The sequence below is a fragment of the Sorex araneus genome, chromosome 1, assembly GCF_027595985.1.
Source record: "Sorex araneus isolate mSorAra2 chromosome 1, mSorAra2.pri, whole genome shotgun sequence".
Classification (NCBI taxonomy): domain Eukaryota; kingdom Metazoa; phylum Chordata; class Mammalia; order Eulipotyphla; family Soricidae; genus Sorex; species Sorex araneus.
The window spans coordinates 266451726-266472567 of NC_073302.1; the positions used below are offsets into that span (position 1 = coordinate 266451726).

General features: G+C 32.5%; 1 protein-coding gene across 3 annotated transcripts in view; it reads right to left on the minus strand.

Annotated features, from left to right (window-relative positions):
* The window catches only part of DACH1 (dachshund family transcription factor 1), a 423983-nt gene that overhangs the window by 19371 nt on the left and 383770 nt on the right, over positions 1 to 20842 (minus strand). For all 3 annotated transcript variants that reach the window (XM_055122554.1, XM_055122548.1, XM_004604002.2), the window contains 2 exons: positions 18724 to 18867; positions 18156 to 18224 (listed from right to left, as the gene is read on the minus strand). In XM_055122554.1, coding sequence (XP_054978529.1) covers positions 18156 to 18224; positions 18724 to 18867 — 213 coding nt within the window. The remainder of the gene's footprint in view (positions 1 to 18155; positions 18225 to 18723; positions 18868 to 20842) is intronic.

A 20842-nucleotide genomic window follows, 5' to 3' on the forward strand; every position in this document is an offset into this window, starting at 1 on the left:
CCTAATTAGTGGTCCTGATTAGTTCACAGGAGTTGAGTTGCAGTGGTGGTGGTAGAGGGGGCACACTTCCAGCAATACTTCGTCAGCTGGGATGGCAGCTGATTTCTAGGTCCTGGAGGATGCTATGATGCTTGTGTCCTCTGATATTTGGTCCAGGGTCATAGCCTACAATGCTTGGGGACCTCTAGGCTACACCCATAATGCTCAGAAAGCCATGTTCTACCTTCAGTACTAGTTCCTGCTCTGTACCGCATCAACATATTTATATCCAAACCTTTATCAACAAGAACTGATTAAACATGTATTTTATGAGAACCTTTTGTCTATCTCTATACCCCACTAGATGATCACTTGTTTAGAAAAAATGTCATATCTCTTTTTGCCTCCTGGTCACAGTACTTGTGTGTAGAAGCAGTAATTAACGTGGGTGGGTTACTATAGAATAGTCAAGAATTAGGTAAAATAGACAGTGTTTCCAAAAATGTATTCTATGACATATTATCACTTTTAATTTGATAGAGCAAATTTTATTTTTGTTTACATAATGCTTGTTCACATTATAGTCATATGTATTGCCTCTGTAAGACATTATTTACTTTTAATATAGAACTTTGGGGTTTAAAACACTAGCTACATGTGGAATTTGAAAATTCAATAGCATATATTTAGAAATAATATTTATATTTCACATGGGGCAATTTAAAAATCTTTGTTTTCCAGAACTCTTCATGAGATGTTTCTCAGAAGAGAACACTGATGGCTGTTTATATATTTGGCAAAGTCTCTCCATCTTTATTCTTTTCATAGTGCACTGCAGTGGAAACTTTATATAGTTACAGTGGTCAGAGAGATTTTGGTCAAAAAAGAAACTAACATTAAAATTAATCACATATGAGGGCTGAAGAGATAGTACAGTGGTCAGGGCAAGAGCTGTGCCTATGGTCAACCTGGGTTCTATCCAGCTCCTAGAAACTCCAAATCCATAATAGTGAATTTTTTGTTTGAATATTGAATGTAATCAAAGTAAAGTGAAGTTAAAGTGAAATTTACCAGTTACACATGCGGGGTATGGGGCTGGGGAGGTGGAAGGGAGGGGGGAGGTATACTGTGATTCTTGGTGGTGGAATATGTGCACTGGTGAAGGGATGGGTGTTTGAGCATTGTATAACTGAGACTTAAACCTGAAAGCTTTGTAACTTTCCACATGGTGATTCAATAAAAGAATAAAATAAAAAAATATATATTAAAAAAAAAAGATCGCCTGAGTCTCACTAGGAGTCATCCCTGAATGAAGAGCTAGGAGTAAACCTGGCAGTGCTGGGTGTTGCAGCAACACAAAATTAAGCACATAAAAAAGAATAATGTCTAGTTGCATGTGTTATATCCATACATTTCTTACAATTACTAACTTATTTATTTCAAAAATCTTATATGCTGACAATAGTAGGAATAATGAATGAAATAAATTTTAAATCATAAGTCTAAAATCATATTAAATATTCCTAAAATTTTATGAATATATTTTAGCAATAAAATAACATTAAGTATTTTGCCAATATTTCATATATAAGTGTTAAAATAAATAACATTTTAAAATAATGACAAAATTTTAACTGTGTTGAACTGTAACTTTTAACATTAAGAAAATAACTTATTTTTGAATTTACTTTATATTGTAAAAATAACATGCAAAGAAACCTACTGAGTTGTGAAAATTCACACCCTTTTTACTGGAATATTTGGGTTTCAGTAAATAACTGTGTCTTAATTTTCTCACAGATGAAGTGAGTCATACATAGAAGTACTATTCAAAATATACCAACCACATTTAAAATCAAAGTGGGGAATTACCCAGTAGCCACATCTTTAAATGTTAATTTAGAAAATAAATTCTTATTAATTAAATTCATATTAATTAAGAGACACACTAATACATATAAACAACCTAAAATATTCAGATCATTTAATATATTTACATATAATAAAATATTCTCGCTATGAAGAGAAAAAGTATTAGTTTTGAAAGTAGTCAGCTGTGTTTATTAAAGTGTGGATATACAATAATGAGATGAAAGGATGGGAAGATTAAGTATGAAATATTCCAAATATTTACCAAGTATGGTCTGCTCTGTTCAGGAGATGATAATTCATCCTTTAGTGCCTACCCCTTTGTTCATCTACACCTCTGTTCATTAGATAGTCTGTTAGGATGCACCAAAGTGCTGATGACCCAAACCAATTCTGGTATTCAAACTTGACAAGACCATCTTTGAGATGTAATGAAGATTTCTGTCTAGTTTAAATCCAAGTCAATTCAGTGAAATGGGTCACCTATTATTATTTGCCTTACTAGTGGTTATAACAAGGAGCAGTAAGGTACTAGTTTGCATTTGCCCATGTTTTACAATTTCAATGTAAAAAGACTCAAAAAACAAATTTAGAATAATGGAATAATCTGGTGAGGGAAATGCCTTTTTAGATTCATATTTTGGTTCTGAAACTAAAAAGTTAATGGAATTATACAGCAAGACTCAATATAATAGAAGCATATAGCTGCTAATACATTAACATTTTACTTATTTTAAAATATACCACATATATTTCACTTATATCATTCATTGAATTGTAACTATATTAATCTGGATTGGTCTGTAGCTTAGAAAAACAAAAAACTGAGATATTATCTAATTGAAGAGTCCCTTTAAAGGACTTTCTGTAATTTCTCTATATACTTTTCATCCTAATCATTTAGGAAATTTAAGTAGAATTTCCTAATTAAAAGGTAGACTTTTAATACTTTTAATAATGGTAACACAGAAGTGCGTAACTTAATGGGATCAATATAAATGACATAATTTGGGTATGGGGTTTCAGAGTTCTAAGTGATTTTCAGGAGGCTTGTGGGCCCCACGGGTGATTTTTGTCAAGCAGCCAACACTTCAACACAAAGTCCTGGGGATACAATGATGCTGAGGCCCTGTGTTGTCAGAGATTTACCCACCTCACCCTGGCAGCATTGGGGGCCTTTTCAGGGTAATTCCTGACAATAAAGGAATGAGTGGTTTCAGAACTGCTCTTACGAGTGTCTGGGGAACCCTGTGTTGCCAGAATTCAAACCCAGATCGGGTTGAAACATCTCCCAACCCCTAAGTTACATAAATTTGAAGGAAGTTGTGGATCTCAAAATAGTATCTCAAACATGCTAAATTCAAAGTTACTAGGGAAAGTTACTGAATTCATTCTAAAATGTTTGTAGAGTTGCCTTTACCAGTTACTTTATTGTTATTTCTGATTGGTTCTTGTGTTTACATAATAAATTGCCGATAAACTACTTCAATATAATCAAGCAATTCTATTCCTGGGCATCAATCCCACGAAATGCAAAAACATTAATTTGAAAGGATGTATAAATTATACATATAAATTTATATATATATTTTGTTATTTATCAAACATAGATTATGTATATAAATATATAGTCCTTATAGACAACATGATGAAATAAGAGACAGTATTAACTGCTTTGAAAGACCAACCAATATTTTCCTTTCTTAAGTCCTGCAATTTGATTAATCCCTAGTATTTAGAACGCATCTTCTTACTCTATTCCTTGAACAACATTACCTACCTTCTATATCTGGATAAAACTTAGTGAAGTGATTAGCAAGGTAAAAGACTAAAAACATGATCTTGTTCATATGTGAAGTAAAGAAACAAAGCATGGGAGTAAACAATCTCTAATGAAAACAAATCCTGAGAGCTCTCCAGCAGAACTGTGAACTGAGATTGCAAAGCAGGGAGAAAGGAGGAAATGAAGAAGAAACCTTAATAATGATGTAGCGATAAGCAATTCATTCTGGTGACTGGGGTGGTGTAAAGCACTTGTGGATAGAAAACAATATTAATACTACTGTAAATCATCAAACCTCTAGAAAAAAACAGATCTTTTTTTATAATGGGAGGAGGACTGAAAGAACTCGTTCTTTCGACTATTCTTAGAGAAAATAAATAAAAATCTTAATGTTTAGGCTTCCATTATTTAAAAACTATAATTTTATATGAATATGAATCTTAATGTCTTCTCAGAAAATGCAATAGTATTGAACTAATAATTTCATTTAAGTAATAGCTGATTGCAACCCAGAATCAGTAGTTGGGTTTTGCAAAGAAATGCATTTTCTATTTCTATTGTCTTATATCTAATATACTCATTTAGTTTCCTAGTTTCCCAAGAATTTAGCTGGGAACAATACTGTGTGACATATTTTACTTCTACATTATGCTGTTTCAGATAACTTTTCCAGAGAAACTTGTGAAACAATTCAAAAGACTAGAAAAAGCAATGCAAGATAGATTTAAGTTATATTAAACTATGTTACATATTTATAAATTGAAATTAACTACTAATTAAATTTTATCATGGGAAACAAATAATTTGTTCTTCATCAGTAAATGTAATATTCGTAAATAAATATGAAAACATAAAAGTATGGAATCAAAAGCACATTCTGCCTGAACATGTATGGAGATAATTAATTTTCTAAAATCTATTTATCCAGTGCTTTGTCCCAGATAGAAATAAATAAGGAATGAGAGTCAGCTCCAATAATCTGTAGCCATCATTCATTCTTTTACAGGTGTAATTAGTAAGCTTAAATGAAACATTGTCTCAAGAATTATTGTTTGTAGAGTATGGTTATGAAAGAATCTACAGTTACTCTACAATACATGATAGCAAAACACAATGAAAGAAATTTGTCAAAATATAAAAAACTGAAGGCTCTAAATACTTCCAACTCAAATGAGTCACAAAACTTATATTTTAATTCCTTTGGAGAGAGAAATAATTGTATAAAATATGTGACTGCAAATAAATCTTATTAAGTTATATTGTTTAAATTTATATAAATATGGAAATACTTCAACATGAATTTCCTTAATGCTTTAGAAAATCTATACTTTTCATTTTAATATACACCTAAAATATTTTTTTATTTCAAATTTATAAGTTCTTTATATATCATATTCAAATAATTCTATGAGGTAGATATTTTGATAATTTTCTGTTTTTACAAAAACCAACCCAAATCACTATTTATTTTATATGCTGTTAAAAGGATAAGTAATCAGTAATTAGCGATTTTAACCCTGGCATCCACAATCCATACCTGCAATGGCCTATGGACCTATTGTGTATGTGACCAGGTATATGCTCATAAAGAGTAGATGGCTTTATATTTAAGACAGTACAAACATAACTGTACTAGGGAGGATCCCAGTAGTTTACATTACATTACATTACCAGGGTGACAATTTTTGAATGGTGGTACTGACACTTGAATGTTTTTCAATCTACCACTGCTCTTAGTACTAAACTGTTAATGTCAATCCATCAGAAATTATTATTACTTAAATAATCAATGCTAATGCTAAGGAATATCTGGATTGGCATTTATTTTTTAAGTTATTAATAGTTATATTATTAAGATAATCACTTTTTTTATTATCAGAGAAAAGTTCATGAGATTGTCAATTATGAGTGGTTACAGAGCCAGGAAATAATAAGTTGCCTAATGAAAGTGCTTTTTAGTTTCCCTGAAAATTAATCCTACAGGAAACCAAAGTCAATTTAATTGATTCTATCACATTACTAAGCTGTCTATGGAACAAACTGTACATTTGCATTTTGAATTTCAATCCTTATAAGTGTGTTTTTATATATCTCTCATTAGCTAGGTTAGAATTTAGCCACTCAAAGCTATTTCATAAACCATAATGAAATAAAAAGATCAAAGTCATGTTATCACAAAGGATTCCTGATTGTATATCGACAAGACTCAGTTTCCCAAACACAAAATGGGCATGTTATGGTGAGATCAAGAAGTATAAAGTATGTGGAAAAGCTGTGCAAACTTTAATTGTTTAACAAACATCATCTGATGGTCTCCTAAGTATTAGCTGCATAAAAATAAATGAGTATCATTAAAAATCACCAATGTCCCCCTTTTCTCCATTTTTCTTCACTTCCTGGGGCTCTCCCCACACCCTTCCTCAGTGCTGTTTGGCACTTGATAAAATTTTGATTTTTTCCTTTCCAAGGCACGTCTTTTGATTTTCACTATGATCTCTTCGTCTGTGAGAAAAGAAACCCCTGCTGCAATTTTCCAGCAGGCAGATTTAGAACCAAGTTGAAACTATATAGCTTCTGCCAGGAAATATTGTCAGTCAATCTAGCAGTTGTTAATAATAGCAAATGGATTTTAATGGACTAATTTTCTTTGAACCAGCTAAAAATTTTCAACCAATGAACCATTTCCCAAACAATTAAACATACTGATTTTTCTCATCCATACCCTCTAGTTGCTCACTATTTTAGCCATAAAAATAACATAACCATAGAAAGAAATGATCAGGCCTTTGTAAATCTTACTTTTAAAACTTAAATGGCTATATTCATTTATTTGTTTACTAACTGCTTTGATACGTTTGAAGAAGTGAAATGGGACTTTCTGTTTTAAAATGTAGCTGTTGTTAAATTGATACTGAATGCTAAATAATGTGTTTGTTTTTCAGCTGTTGTAAGTCTAAAGAGATTTTTTTGAATACTTCAATTATAAAAACATTTAAAACATACAAACTTGTGCAATTTTTATTTTAATGAAGATGAGAAGTTCATTAAAGAAGATAAATATTTCATTAGATGTTAAATAAAACAAAGAGATTTTTTGGCTTCTCTCAGCACAAAATTCCTTTGAAAGATTAATTAATACATGCAAATTATGCAAATTAGACCCATGCAAATATTTTATGAAGACAATTAAGGGAACCATTAATTACTGCTTTTTTTGCTTCAGTGAGATTCATTCATTTAATTTTAATTTCACTTTAACTATTTTGATGTATAATCTTGCAGCTAAGAACTTTATCTTTCCTGGCGGGTCACTTAAACTTATAAATTTCATCAAGTGAGCGCACAGAAATCTGTAAAGATATTCTCCAGACTATGTTTAGTATCAGGAGAAATTTCTGACACAATGCACTCCCAGAAACAGGGAAACTGGAAGGGAATGTGAGCTCATTCTTGGACAAGGTTCAACTGCTGGAAAAGCAATTAATTTGCTTTGGCTGTGCTAATATAGGGGAATTAGAAAGTGTGACACAAGACAAATAGAAATAATTAGTTCTCCAAAATGATGTTCTCATTAATATGGTTCGAACAGTCGAAATAAAAAACATTATTGTGGCATGTCTACATTCTGTGTCTAACCATGGGAGGTGGGATATTATGCATCATAAGCATTTTTACATTTATAGTCCAAATAATGATATTTTATTTTTTCTGAAGAGAATTTATAGGAAAAAATGTTACACATCTCAAATGTCTTATACCTGCTATTGCAATTGGTGGCACCCTTTTCATTACCATGTGCTTATATATCAGTGTTTTATATTTTGCTCATATAATTCCTGTTGTAATAAGTAGATGTTTAAAATAAATGATATATTTATGTAATATGAATATTTTTGAATAAACTTTATAACTTTTAAATATATATAATATTACTCAGAAAACTGAAAAATCTTGTATCTGCACACCATCTTAAAAAGCCTTTCTGCATACTGATTAAAAGTTCTCTAAGATGCCAGAAATCTGTACTAAGGATGGATACAGAAAGGTAGTGTGCCTGGTGAATATGAACTACTAGTACATATTGCTAAATGGCAGCTTTCTTCATAGTTAGAAGACATTATACACATTTTCTACTAGTAAGATCTCTAGTGAGAAAGCTAATTGAATATAATGGTCATAAAATTTTCACTTGATAATAAAAGTTAAAAGACCCAAAGTAAAAATAGATTTTAAACAATTACTTTTATTTTTATTTTATTTTATTTTATTTTTTTATTTTAAACAATTTTTAAATATGAAGGCAATATGCTGCTTAAAATGAGAAATGGCTAATATGGCAATAATAATATACCAACTTGATAACTAGTCTATTACAATAATAAAAAGTCATATATAGCATACATATATCATAAAAATGACAGAGGCTTATTTTCTTACCTGTTGTTTAACACTCTCCAATTCCTTAGCCAGTCACAGTAAATATAGTACCCTGAGAGTTTGTGACTGAACATAAATTTCTAATGATAGATGTTGAGCTTTTTGGATGGATCCTTAAAACGAACTCTAAAGTTACATTTACTTTCTTGCAAAGCAATCTTATTTCACTCATTCTGAAATTTCTGAATGTTCTCTATTCCTTCTGCATATAACACTGTCTACACAGATCTATGTTATACTTCATTCAGAACTATTTGTAAATTTCATTGATGTCGTCTGTTTAACCACTCTTCCACATCACTAATTATGATGTTAAATTAAAATGAATGCAGCATTGATTTTTAGGTTCCCTTGTTAGTATCTTTCCAAATGTTCATTTATCATTATTCTTTATGTTCTTCAGAAAGTATTCAATTCAAGCCACAAATATGTTCATAAATAAGCCAATTTAATTCAATTTTAATATAAGCTCCCTATTTCAATATTTAATACCATTTTAGTCACACTACTTCTTTTCTCTAAAGCATCATGTACAGTTCATTATCTCTAATGTTGTCTAGATCCCTCTACTTTTAGTTCCTCTCTTACACTACTTTTATTATGAAAAGTGATGTTATTTTTACTAAGAAATTAATTATATCTCAGGCTATGTCCAATTACTTCATGTTAATTTACTTTGCTAATATTTGGGCAATAGATTAAGAATTAAAATCACATCACAAAATTCCCATGACATACCACAACTCAAAAAAATCAGAAAAAAAATGATACATGCTTTTTTCATATGAATCAGAAGCTTAAAAAATTATCTAAGTGAAATACTATATTCTGTATTGTTTTATGTAATTTTATTGGTGTAATTAATGATACACATTACTATTTTAAGCAATTTAACATCAAACTCTTCACGATGTATATAATTTTCAGATATAATTAGATCATATTACATAAGAATTTATGTCCAAAAAAGTTGAAGTTTTAGCATCTGAAGTATCTACACTTAAAGATTTAATATTTACTTTATTTACACTTATTAAAATAATTAAGATATTTACACTTAAATTATAAGAAAACATTTTATAAAGCAAACTCACAAGACTTTGGATTTTTTGTTTAATAATAATGTTGATCATCTAGCTAAATGAGTAGTTAACAATGACCTATGACAACTATAGAACAATAGTCTGTTTATTGGTTACTGCCTGCAATCAATATCATCTTTTGTTCAACTTAATCAATGCTGTCTTAAATTGATTGGCTGCATTGAAATGCTGCCAAACACAAGAAAACAGTGCCAAGGAACTTGAAGTAAATTTATAATAGTTTTGTTTTGTTCATAGTAAAATAATTTTAGAATTTATATTTTAAGATCAAGAAAAATTGAGGTAAGTTTTATCCCACTTGTATATTTAGAAGTAGACAGAATGTAGTGCAGACACCCCAGAAAGCAGTTTTAACCTGACTTTATTTTTTTAACTTGTTTTATGAAACATTTTCAAATATGGAAAATTAAGATAATTTTAATTTTTTAACTTATGCAAATATTTTACCATGTATGTAAATCAATATTGTATCTAAAGAACAATTTACCACATATCGAGCCCAAAGAAAGGATGATATATTAGAAGTGACTGTATATTAGAGTTGTAATAAACTTACTATTTGCCAATTGCTAGTTATAATGGTAAATATACCATGATAATAATAAAATTCAATATTAAGTTAAAATTTAACTGTGCAAACTATCACCCACTATGTGCTACCTCTAATCTCAGATCAACTTCTTTTGAATCATTATACCAGCCCTCTCAAGTTAATTATCTACAAAATATGAAAAATAAATTAGCAGAAACTTGACTTTAAATATGATTCTTAGTATCACTAATGCAGGTTTGTAAAGATATTTAAAGAGCCTCTTCTCATATATCAAATGAGTACCTTTTAAATATAACAAACTAAAATGTGTAAACAATATGAAAACCAAACTTACAAAATACTTTCATAAGACTTAATTGTGCTAAGATTAAGGAAGGTTAAATCAACGACGGTGATAATATCAAAATACTGTGATAACCATTGAGCATTTCTGTTCAAGCCAATGTTGCAAAATAAACAAAAAAGGATGTCATGTGACCTGTATCAAATAAAAATGTGGATTTAGCCCTCATTTCTAATTCCTCTAATTCTTTTACAAGATAAATAGGACTGCAGTTATTTTTTTCCCTCTAGCTATTTCTTGTTGTCATTTATTGTTACTTTATTTTCTTCATGCAGTTTGATGTTTCTGGAATTGTATATCAGAGGCATAATGACATATTAAAAAGTAGAAACTCTCAAAGAAATCTTTTTTCTCAATTGTATTTCATTTCCTAATAACTGTTAGCATACTGCTTTGAATATTTTAAGTCATTAACAGTGAATTGTAAACTGTAAAATGAGTGCTAGCGCTACAAGTAGTTAATCTAAAGCAGAGACAAAATATTTCAGATTCTAAATGAAGACATTGCAATCTTACATCTCAATTCAAATGTCAGCCACCCTTCCAACTTGTAACATAATCTGAGATTGTTAGTCAGTCTGAGACTTCATTCTTGTCTTCTGTTAGACTACACAGGAAAGGCACAACACATATCAGCTTTCAATTCACCTCACTGTTGTAAACAAGGAAATAATTCCCCTTACTATATAATATACCAAACTTTCTTTTTATTTTATTTATTTTTAATTTTTGGTTTGTGGAACACATCTACAACTTCAGTGGTTAGGGATCATTCCTGGGCAACTCGAGGCTCCATGCTAAGGATCAAATTTAGGTTGGCTGTATATACAAGGCAAACTCCCCACCTGCTATACCATCTTTCTGGCCCCAAACTTTCAATAAATGAAAAGGTATGTTTCAAATGAAAATCCATTGTCTGTAGAAAGCTTAAGTTTATAAGGCTTTTGATAAAAAATATAAATCTAATTAATTACCTTATAATGTAAGAAAAATACACATGAATTCTGAGGAGCTCTAAATTATTAATAATAAATTTAAAAGAGTGGAGAACTTGGGGCTGGAGTGATAGCACAGTGGGTAGGGAGTTTGCCTTGCACGTGGCCGACCCGGGTTCAATTCCTGGCATCCCATATGGGCCCCTGAGCACCGCCAGGGTTGATTCCTGAGTGAGGAGCCAGGAGTGACTCCTATGCATCCCCAGGTATGACCCAAAAAGAAAAAAAAAAGAGTGGAGAACTTATTTAGGATTCATCTAAAAGAAATCAGGAATCAGGAAGGAAGAAATAGAGGATGTGAAAAACTGCTAAACTAAATAAATTATAATCTAACCCTGATAAACCCATCATTTGACATACAAAACTTTATACACTTTCCTTGTCTGGGCTTCTTTTTAAAAATGAGGATATTTAATTTTTTTGTTTCATATATATGCTAAGCAGCAACAACAAACACATAACTCTATGCTTGGTATATAATCATTGTTCAACAAATGTTGAATAAATGGCAATTATTTTATTTGAGGTGTGTGTTGAGGGGGGGTGGAGCAACAGAGCAGCAGGTAGGGCATTTGTCTTGCATGAGGCTGACCCAGGTTTTATTCCTCCATCCCTCTCGGAGAGCCCGGCAAGCTACCAAGAGTATCCGCCCGTACTGCAGAGCCTGGCAAGCTACCCGTGGCATATTTGATTTGCCAAAAACAGTAACAACAAGTTTCACAATGGAGACGTTACTGGTGCCTGCTCGAGTAAATCGATGAGCAATGGGACAACAGTGCTACAGTGTGTGTGTGTGTGTGTGTGTGTGTGTGTGTGTGTGTGTGTAGGGTGCTGACCATAGTCAACTGTGCTCAGGGGTTATTCCAGGCTCTAAACTCAGGAATCACACCTGGCAGACTCAGAGGACCACATGGAGTGCCAAGGATTGAAACCGAGTCAGCCATGTGCAAGGCAAGCGTCTTACCCACTCTAATGTAATACTGTGGCCCCTGAATAAATGATTTTTTAAACTTAGCTGGTACCTGTAACTAATTAAGCATAAAGGTGATATTTTTAAAAGGAAAAAGTAGATCATTAGTGTGAAAGGAAGTCCTATAACTTTCCTATTTTTTGAGAATATTTCATTTCTTATGACCTTAGATCAGTCAAAAAAAAAAAAGGGTGAAAAAAGCCAAGGAGTTTTGATTGTGGATGTGGGATGTAAATACAAGATGCATACATCTAAGTGAAGTCAAAATTTTGCAAGCATTATTTACAGATAATCTAAGATAACAGAGGAACTGTGGCCCACATTCTCATTGATTTTAAAAATTATTTTTTTCAGTTGAAGTTTCAACAATTTAAATTTTTTTCAAACTCACATAAAAGCACTAGTACACATTTCCTCTGCTATATACAGTTCATATCTACACATTAATCAAATAACATATAGTGAACTGAATAAATTATTCACCGGAGAAATTAATGAATTTGTTATAAATGCCACCAAAGAATAAAGTGATATTTAATAAATGTGACATTGGCACGTTAAGTTAAAAATAAACTTTAAATGGAAAAATGGTGTTCAACTGAACATTCAAAATTCAAACCTTTTCTATTTGTGTATGTGTGGGGGCAAGGGTGGGGACAGGGACCTTCCTAGTTGTTTTCAAGAGGGCTGACAGCCAATCCCAGGGATTCTTGGCTAACTGGGCCAGCAGTTCATTGCAAGGCTACATGTGGTACTAGGAATTACCTGGGGGTCACCGAAAGATGCTTGAGAGACACCAGAACACAGCTAATGATGCTTGGAGGTCAGAGCTGTGAATGGGTAGACATGGAGAGTATCATGCTAAGTGAAATGAGTCAAAAAGAGAGGGACAGACACAGAAGGACTGCACTCATTTGTGGAGTATAGAATAACACCACATGAGGCTGACACCCAAGGACGGTAGATACAAGGGCCAGGGGATTGACCCATAGCTGGAATACTGCTTCATGAGCGGAGGGGAGAAGGTAGATAGAATAGAGAAGGGATCACTAAGAAAATGATGGCTGGAGGAACCAGTTGGGATGGGAGATGCATGCCGAAAGTCTATGTTGCAAGCCATAATACCCAATAGTAGAGAGAAAGAGTGTGTGGAATATTGTCTGCCATGGAGGCAGGGGGAGGGTGGGTAATGGGGGGTATATACCGGGGACATTGGTGGTGGGAAATTTGCACTGGTGGAGGGATGGGTGTTTGATCATTGTGAGATTGTAATCCAAACATGAAAGCTTGTATCTATCTCACGGTGATTCAATAAAATAAAATAAAAAGATTGAACTGGGGCCTGCCACATGCAAGTCATGTTCCTTAATAATATGATTGTTACAGCCCCGAGGGTAACGTTTGTTCATCATTGGTAGTAATATCCCTTTAGAGTGTGTTGTTAATACCATGTTTTGTCAAGCATGACAAACTAAGTTTGATATGAACCTTTGATATACCCATGTGCATGTATATGTCAATGATATGGGGCATAGCTATGAACAAAATAGACTCATGGTTTTTCTTGGCTACTCTCTGAAAGAGAAAAAGACGTCAAGCAAATTATGACACATACACAAGATTATTGTGAAGAGGGCAAAATGTGTTAGGTCCAGTGCTTCCTCGGGCACTGCTTGGAAGTCTTCATCTGTGTTAATTACCCCTGAAAGGAGCCTTAAGACTTGGAGGTTGGGGCAGATTAATAGTACAGAGGGTAGGACATTTGACTTGCACCTGGCCGACCTGGGTTCAATCCCCGGCATCCCACATGGTCCCCCAAGGATCGCCAAGAGTAATTCCTGAATGCAGAACCAGGAGTAATCCCTGAGCATCACTGGATGTGGCCCAAAAAGCAAAAAAATAAAAAATAAAAAAGACTTGGAGGAGGCAGGAAGATGTTTCACACTAGGTGGATGCTTAGGAAGATTTGTGGTGCAATAACTTCTGAATAGGCCTGAAAGGAAGGGTAAGAAAAGATGTTATGAAGGAAACATGTACCTAGTATTTGGACAAAGATGTGAGGCTTTGGTGTGGGAAAAAAAATTCAGTATGACAGAATCACTGAGCATGAGAAGGGAATTTCTGACTACATGGAGGGTAAGGGAGGCAAATAACATGCTCTTCTCTTTCCTTGGCTTGTATTGGAAAGAATATTGGATTGAACAGATAAGGGGGACCATCAAGAAAGAAGCTGAGAGTAAGATGGCTTTGCAAAGAAAAGAGGATCCTTTCGATTTTGTGCAGTGGACCTTAAGGTTCCCATGAGACAGCCAAATGAAAACTGAATGTTGTCTGGGGCTTTTAAGAGATGTCTGCATGAGATAGAGATAACTCTTTTAATTGTTGGAATATGTTAAGTAAGCCATTTAAGTGATGGCACTCTCTAGAGAGAGTATATACAGAAGACTATATAACTTAGCTGAAGAAAGTTATCCTTATATGCTTGGTCACAAATAGTACAAGCATGTACAGTACAGATGTGAGGGCAGAATGAGTTTTGGAGGTTATTTATTTACTGGTCAAAAACACAGCTCAAGGATTAATCATGTGCTCTAAAAAAATCAAGTGACCTAATGGAAAGCTAAATAGATAACATTTTCAAGCTCTGAGACAAATGTCATAATAATCTCTAAGATTTGTGTATGAGAGTTAACTACCATAAAATATAGTTCTACAGGTTTCTGTTTTCAACTGTTTGCCTTATTGCTTCATTCGGAACATCTTCATGCAAAGTATGAATTTTAAGTTAATTATTAAAAATATAAGAATGGAAACTTTAGCCCTGTTTTCAAGTGCACAACGTGCTGATTTACCTTTCTCATTAAGAAAGTTCAATTATTTAAATGTTTTCTAAACTACTTTGTGATATTTTTACTCTAAGAAAAAAAATCATAAATTACTTTTTTTTTTTGGTAATCCAGTAGTATTTTCAGCAAAATTTTCTAGACTTCTTTCCTGTTCCCATCTCTCTTCCTCTATTTTATATATTTATAGAAGTGGGTGTAAATGGCAATAATACAATAGTCTAACCCGAGGTCATAATTTGGGGGTGATAGTGGGGGGTAATTACTTGAACTTGAGAAGTATTGCAATGCCTTATTGCTAGGTGAAACTATTGGCCCAAACCTGGAATTGACTTATTGCCAAAACATCACAAGTAAACATATGACAAGCATAACAAAATGTGGGTTTCCTAATTAACTTAAGTTTATTTTGGAATAGAGAATAATTTCAGTTATGGTTGGAGTGGGAGTCAGGAAGAATACAAAGAGTATCGTAACACCTGGGCTTGGGAACACTGTGAGAGCAAGGGAACGCAGCAAGAGACTGTGTTTATGTCATTCTTGAATTATGAAGCAGTGGGTGATGCTCATAGCTCCCCAAATGCATGCCATAGACCATTTCAGAAGCGGGTAATGAGTTGTGGTTCATACTCTTCGCTTTTTCCTTTCCAGTGCATACACTCAGACTTAAACTACATGCAGTCTGTTTTCCTTTACTAGTGTTGTTATTAGAATACAGATGTATTAATTTAGTTTAGGGTTTTAAGACTACCTGAACTAATCCAGTGGGATATGAGTTTCAAAAGATGACCGTTCTGCTTGTACATGTCAGGTTGTCTAACTGTTGGGGGAACCAACATTTGGCAACTACACAAAAACACAGTCTAACAATGAAAAAAAATTATATCTGAAAGGAAGTAATGTCATTAAGTAAATTCAAGTACAGTTGAAGTGATTCATAAATAACAACTGCGTACTGCAAACAGTATAATAAAATCATTAAATTCAGATGCAGTCTGTTAAAATGGATAATTAGCTGATTATTCTTATTAAACTAGAGGCATGTTTTTTTTTGTTTTTTGTTTGCTTTTATTTTGGGGATCACGCCTGGCAATGCTTAGGGGTTACTCCTTTCTGCATTCAAGAATAAATCCTAGCAGGTTTGGGGAACTCTTTGGGATGCTGGGGATCAAACCTGGGTTGGCTGTGTGCAAGGCAAGAGCTTTACATGCTGTACTATCACTCTGACCCTAAGGATCGTATCTTTATTGACTGATTGATTGATTGATTTTTGAGTCACACCCAGTGATACTCAGGTATTATTCCTGGCTTTGTACTCAGGACTTATTCCTGGCGGTGTTCAGGGGACCATATGGGATGCTGGGGATCAAATCAGGGTGGGCTGAGTTCAAAGCAAACCCCCTACTGGCTGTACTATCTCTCTGGTCCCGGATGATATCTTTTTAATATACTAAATAGTAAGAAAAGTGAAAATATTTTATACAAAATTATATCAAAGCTTAGTAACACCACAGTGATTTTTTAATTTGAGTTTTCAGTTACTATGTACAATTCTTGAAATGTTTTACTTCCTGAATTACAAAACTGTTTGGGTGGACTTTCTTTGTAATCCAGCTATAGAACTTTGGATAGAAAAAAAAGAATACACTTTAGAATAAGCAAATTGCAAAAGAAACAGAACTGTCAACATTTGAAGTGTATAAAGCAAGAAATTATCCATATTATAGAGTATATTTGAATATAAATGAATCTTTACAGATTCAAATTTTAGTAACTATAGTTTTGCTGATGGTCACATTTTCATGACAGTGAACAAATATATATGTATAATGCAAATGAAATGTTTCCATCATTGACGAATCTGAAATTTACAAAATTGTCCTATTATGCAATAATAATTTATAACATTTTATACATTGAGTACTGACAAACTTAATGATTCTGTGGATATCAGGCAATCTGTATAAAATTGGACTAAATGGATACTCATGTACTTTCTTGGCTCATTTTGGGCATTAGCTAAAATAATACACGATTAGTCCCTGTGCACACAAAACAGGGTTGATATTTACAATGATCTTATTGAGAAGACTAATTATGAAATCAGTAGTTTGTTAACATGGATGTACTTTCTTAAGAGAAAGATGCAACAAATATCTTAATTTTTTTAACATTATGCATTCACAAGTTCTTTTACTGAAATTCATAAAATGTTTCTAAAATGAATTCCTTTCTCTGTCTATGAATGAACAGTGAACATTGGCAGGATACCTTGTAATAGCAAACAACTCAAACATATGATTTAATATAGTAATTTAGGAGTCTCAAGAAGTCTAGTATTTTTTTTTACTTATCATACATATGACTTTACAAAAGTATATTTCCTTTACATTAATTCAAGAATGACACTGTAGTAGTTTATTAAGTAACAGAAATAACGTCAAACAATATACCAAAAATGATTGAGCTTAAATGCCAAATATAAGCAACTGGGTGGATTATAGCAATCATGTATGACTTCACTCTGAAGAAACATCTTCATTTAAAATAGAAAACAAATGCTCCTTTTTCTGCTTAGTATTCATGCTGCTAGATTGAGTTTATTGTTTAGAATTGATGTTAGACTATAATGTTACCTTCAGACTCTGCTCCTTCCTATTAGTGTGGTCTGGGCAGAAAACATATTTAGCTCTTCTGAGTGTTTAGTAAAATTCCCTTTACTATTCTATATATGCTTTTACTCAGCGTATTTGTGTTATTAAAATGTATACAATAACATACAGAACATTTAGAAAATTCACATAGGACTAAAATAATCTTATTTTTTATTATCACTGAACTAGCCTATTTTTTGCACATACCATGCTATTTCACAAAAAAGCAGAAAATAAAGGATTTTTCTTAATTTTAAGAACCACTTATTTGATTAACCCATGATTTTAATTCTATAGATTATATTTTATAGACCTTTCTTGCATTAGATTGGGCTTCAGGAATTCAATAAAACACATTTACTGTGCCCAAGATTAAATCATACATTGTTTAAAATTAATTATTCCTTTTTAATTGCATTGTATAAACAGAAATGACCTGTTAATTTAAAGAAAATCTATCAGCACAAAATGAATTCACTCATATAAACAAGCAAGATGAACTTGACCTTGTTTGAACTTGTTTTGATGTGGCCCAGATGGTAGGCTACATGCTTGAATAGCAGGCTAAAGCTGAGGAAAAACTCATATAGCAAGATCTAGATTTATAGCCTTTTGCAAATTCCTACCTTGTATTGTCCTTTCAGCATCTGTTCTGCCGCCACTGCGGTCAGCTTCTATCTCTGGGGTCAGAGAGTCTAAAAGCACAGAAAGGTAAGAGTGACACATATTTCATTTGATTCCTATTGTCCTTTAAAAAACAAGAGCAACCTGTTACCTGTTACTTTGGTGTTGAATTAAGATTACATAAATCTTTGTCAACTAGCGAAGGTTGAACAAAAAACTGTAGCTGAAAGTTTTCAAAATATTTGAATAAATGAAAAAAAGAAATGCCATTTATTTTATTAAAAGGGATTGTGGTTAGGAAGTTATCAGATCAATTACATATTATAGATCGTTACCCATGTTGTTTAGAGAAACCCCTGCAGGTGCCAGAGACAAGAGTGAGTAACAAAATGAAGAAAGCACCTATGAAATGCAGCATATCACCCAACACGAGGAATTAGTCTCCCTCTCCTGCTTCTAGCTACAAGTACAACTTAATCACAAGGCATACAAAAGCATGAAACCACAGAGCTGTCTTCTGGGTATGAAAACTGAACATACGCCAGCTCTGAATCAGATGTACACGCTTACCATTTAAGACCCTGAGACTCTCTGTTGAAGCTGCCTGTTTTAAGGTTTGTTCTGCTTGCTCACGTCGTTTTGTCTCAAATTCCAGTGCTTCCTGCAATTTTCTTTTTGCCTTCTTCTCTTTCTTTAGTCTCTTCTGAACTATGGCTAGAAAAGAGTATGTTTCTGTCAAAAAATGTTTGCACTAATCAAACTTAAAAATGGCTCTTGTTCTGTTTTTGTTTTTCCTTTATGAAACATCTTTTTATTCTTCCTGCTGGACGCATATGCCTTTGCAGAGGAATGTAAAAATCACCACTTTTATCTGAAATAAATCTCAGTAAAATGTCCAAAGAAGAAATTTTTATTTAGCCATAAAGAACATAAGAATGCTTGTAATTGTCAAAATGTAGACACATGCATATTGAGAAATTAATTTTGGTAAATATTTATATTCACTGATAAAGGAAGCCTGAGTAAATGAATTTTGGTGCTCAGCATTTGCCCTTGAATTGAAACAGCACACAGGAATTTGCATTAAGTAAACCTTTGTAAGAATGCCTCCTATGTCCTGAGTAGCAAATAGAGCATTTTCCCCTACAGACATTTTGCAAAACAATGTTTAACCAGCTACGTTTTTAATAATTCTTTCCTGAAATGTTAGAAAATTTAAAAGTATCACTTAGGAGTAGGTACATACTCTTATTTTGTGCATAGTTTGCAAAACATTTGATGTATTTATTGTCTTTTGCTCAGATATCTTAATACCTTCTACAGTTAAAGTTTATATTTATTCTCACATATTTTGAAATAACATACTTTTACTGTAGGAATCTGGTGAGTATAAAAATTCACTGTCAATAATGTGCTATTGCTAACATTAGGTGCTAATTGTAAAAAAATAGATTATACAATAAAGGTGATATATATTTACTAACACAGAATAATTTACTTATGTGTGTAACACATAGTAAATAATAATAATGAGTGAATTTTCTACACAAAATTTATATTAACTTAACTTCTAGTGTGACAATTGTTATAATTTCTACAGATATACTAGGTAAGCAGTTAGCATATGGAAACAGGCAAATGTGTATATGTGTGTTTTAAATCTAATTTTTGATGATGTATATACATTTCAAGCGTGAATGTGGCAGAATGATAATGAGAAAATCCTGGAAAAGTGAGTTATATAGAGTAATAATTCCAACTTTACCACATGATTTTAACTACAAATTTAAGAGCAAAACTTCTATTCAATATAATATAATGACAATAATGGCTGAAGTAATAATTTTAATTTCAATCCTAATTTTCATATAGTCCACTTTTATAATTAGATATTACTAATATGTTTAAGTTGTTGAGTCTACTGTTGTTTGTTCTATATACTTACAGAAACTTTTTTTTTAATCAAAATGCACCTTAGCCAGTCTTTGAAAGACAAAACTGATTTAAAATATATGCTAATTTCTTTCAGTGGTGTAGCAGCCATATGTCCACCTTAACAAAGTGCCTGGGCTCCTATTTACCTTTTCAGAGATGATTGTTCATAAGTCTTTTAAAGAAGAACCAATATCTGAATTATTTATTTGAATTGTATACTCCTATGGCACTAAAAACTCAATACCCGGTGCCTTGCATTGATGTCTCATTGTTTTCTCTTATGTGACTAAAGCAAATGGAATTGCCATGTGTTCTTTTCAGGGTAAGACACTGTTTCAACAGATGCATTCATAATAGATCATTATTGATAGGTGCCCCCTTTACTTACTGTTTACAATTAAATAAATCAGAGGCTCATGGTGTGATCTATGAAATGTTTTGCCCTCTAGTGGTTACAAAGAATAAAACAATACAAATCCATGGATAGGTTTGACCAATAACAGTATGAAGTTACTCATGTAACCAAAAGGTTATTTTAGGAATTCATAGTCTGCATGTAAGTCTAATTTGAGAAAAGTAAAAATAAAATCAAACATGGCTCTTTCATGGACAATGTCTCCATTTGACCAAGTTTCATGTTTAGAATACATCCTGTTATCAATGTACATTCTGTTCTAATTGTTTTCTTGCTTAAATCTATGTGATTAAATCTATGTGAAAACACACTATTGATAATTGTGCTATATACTTAGGA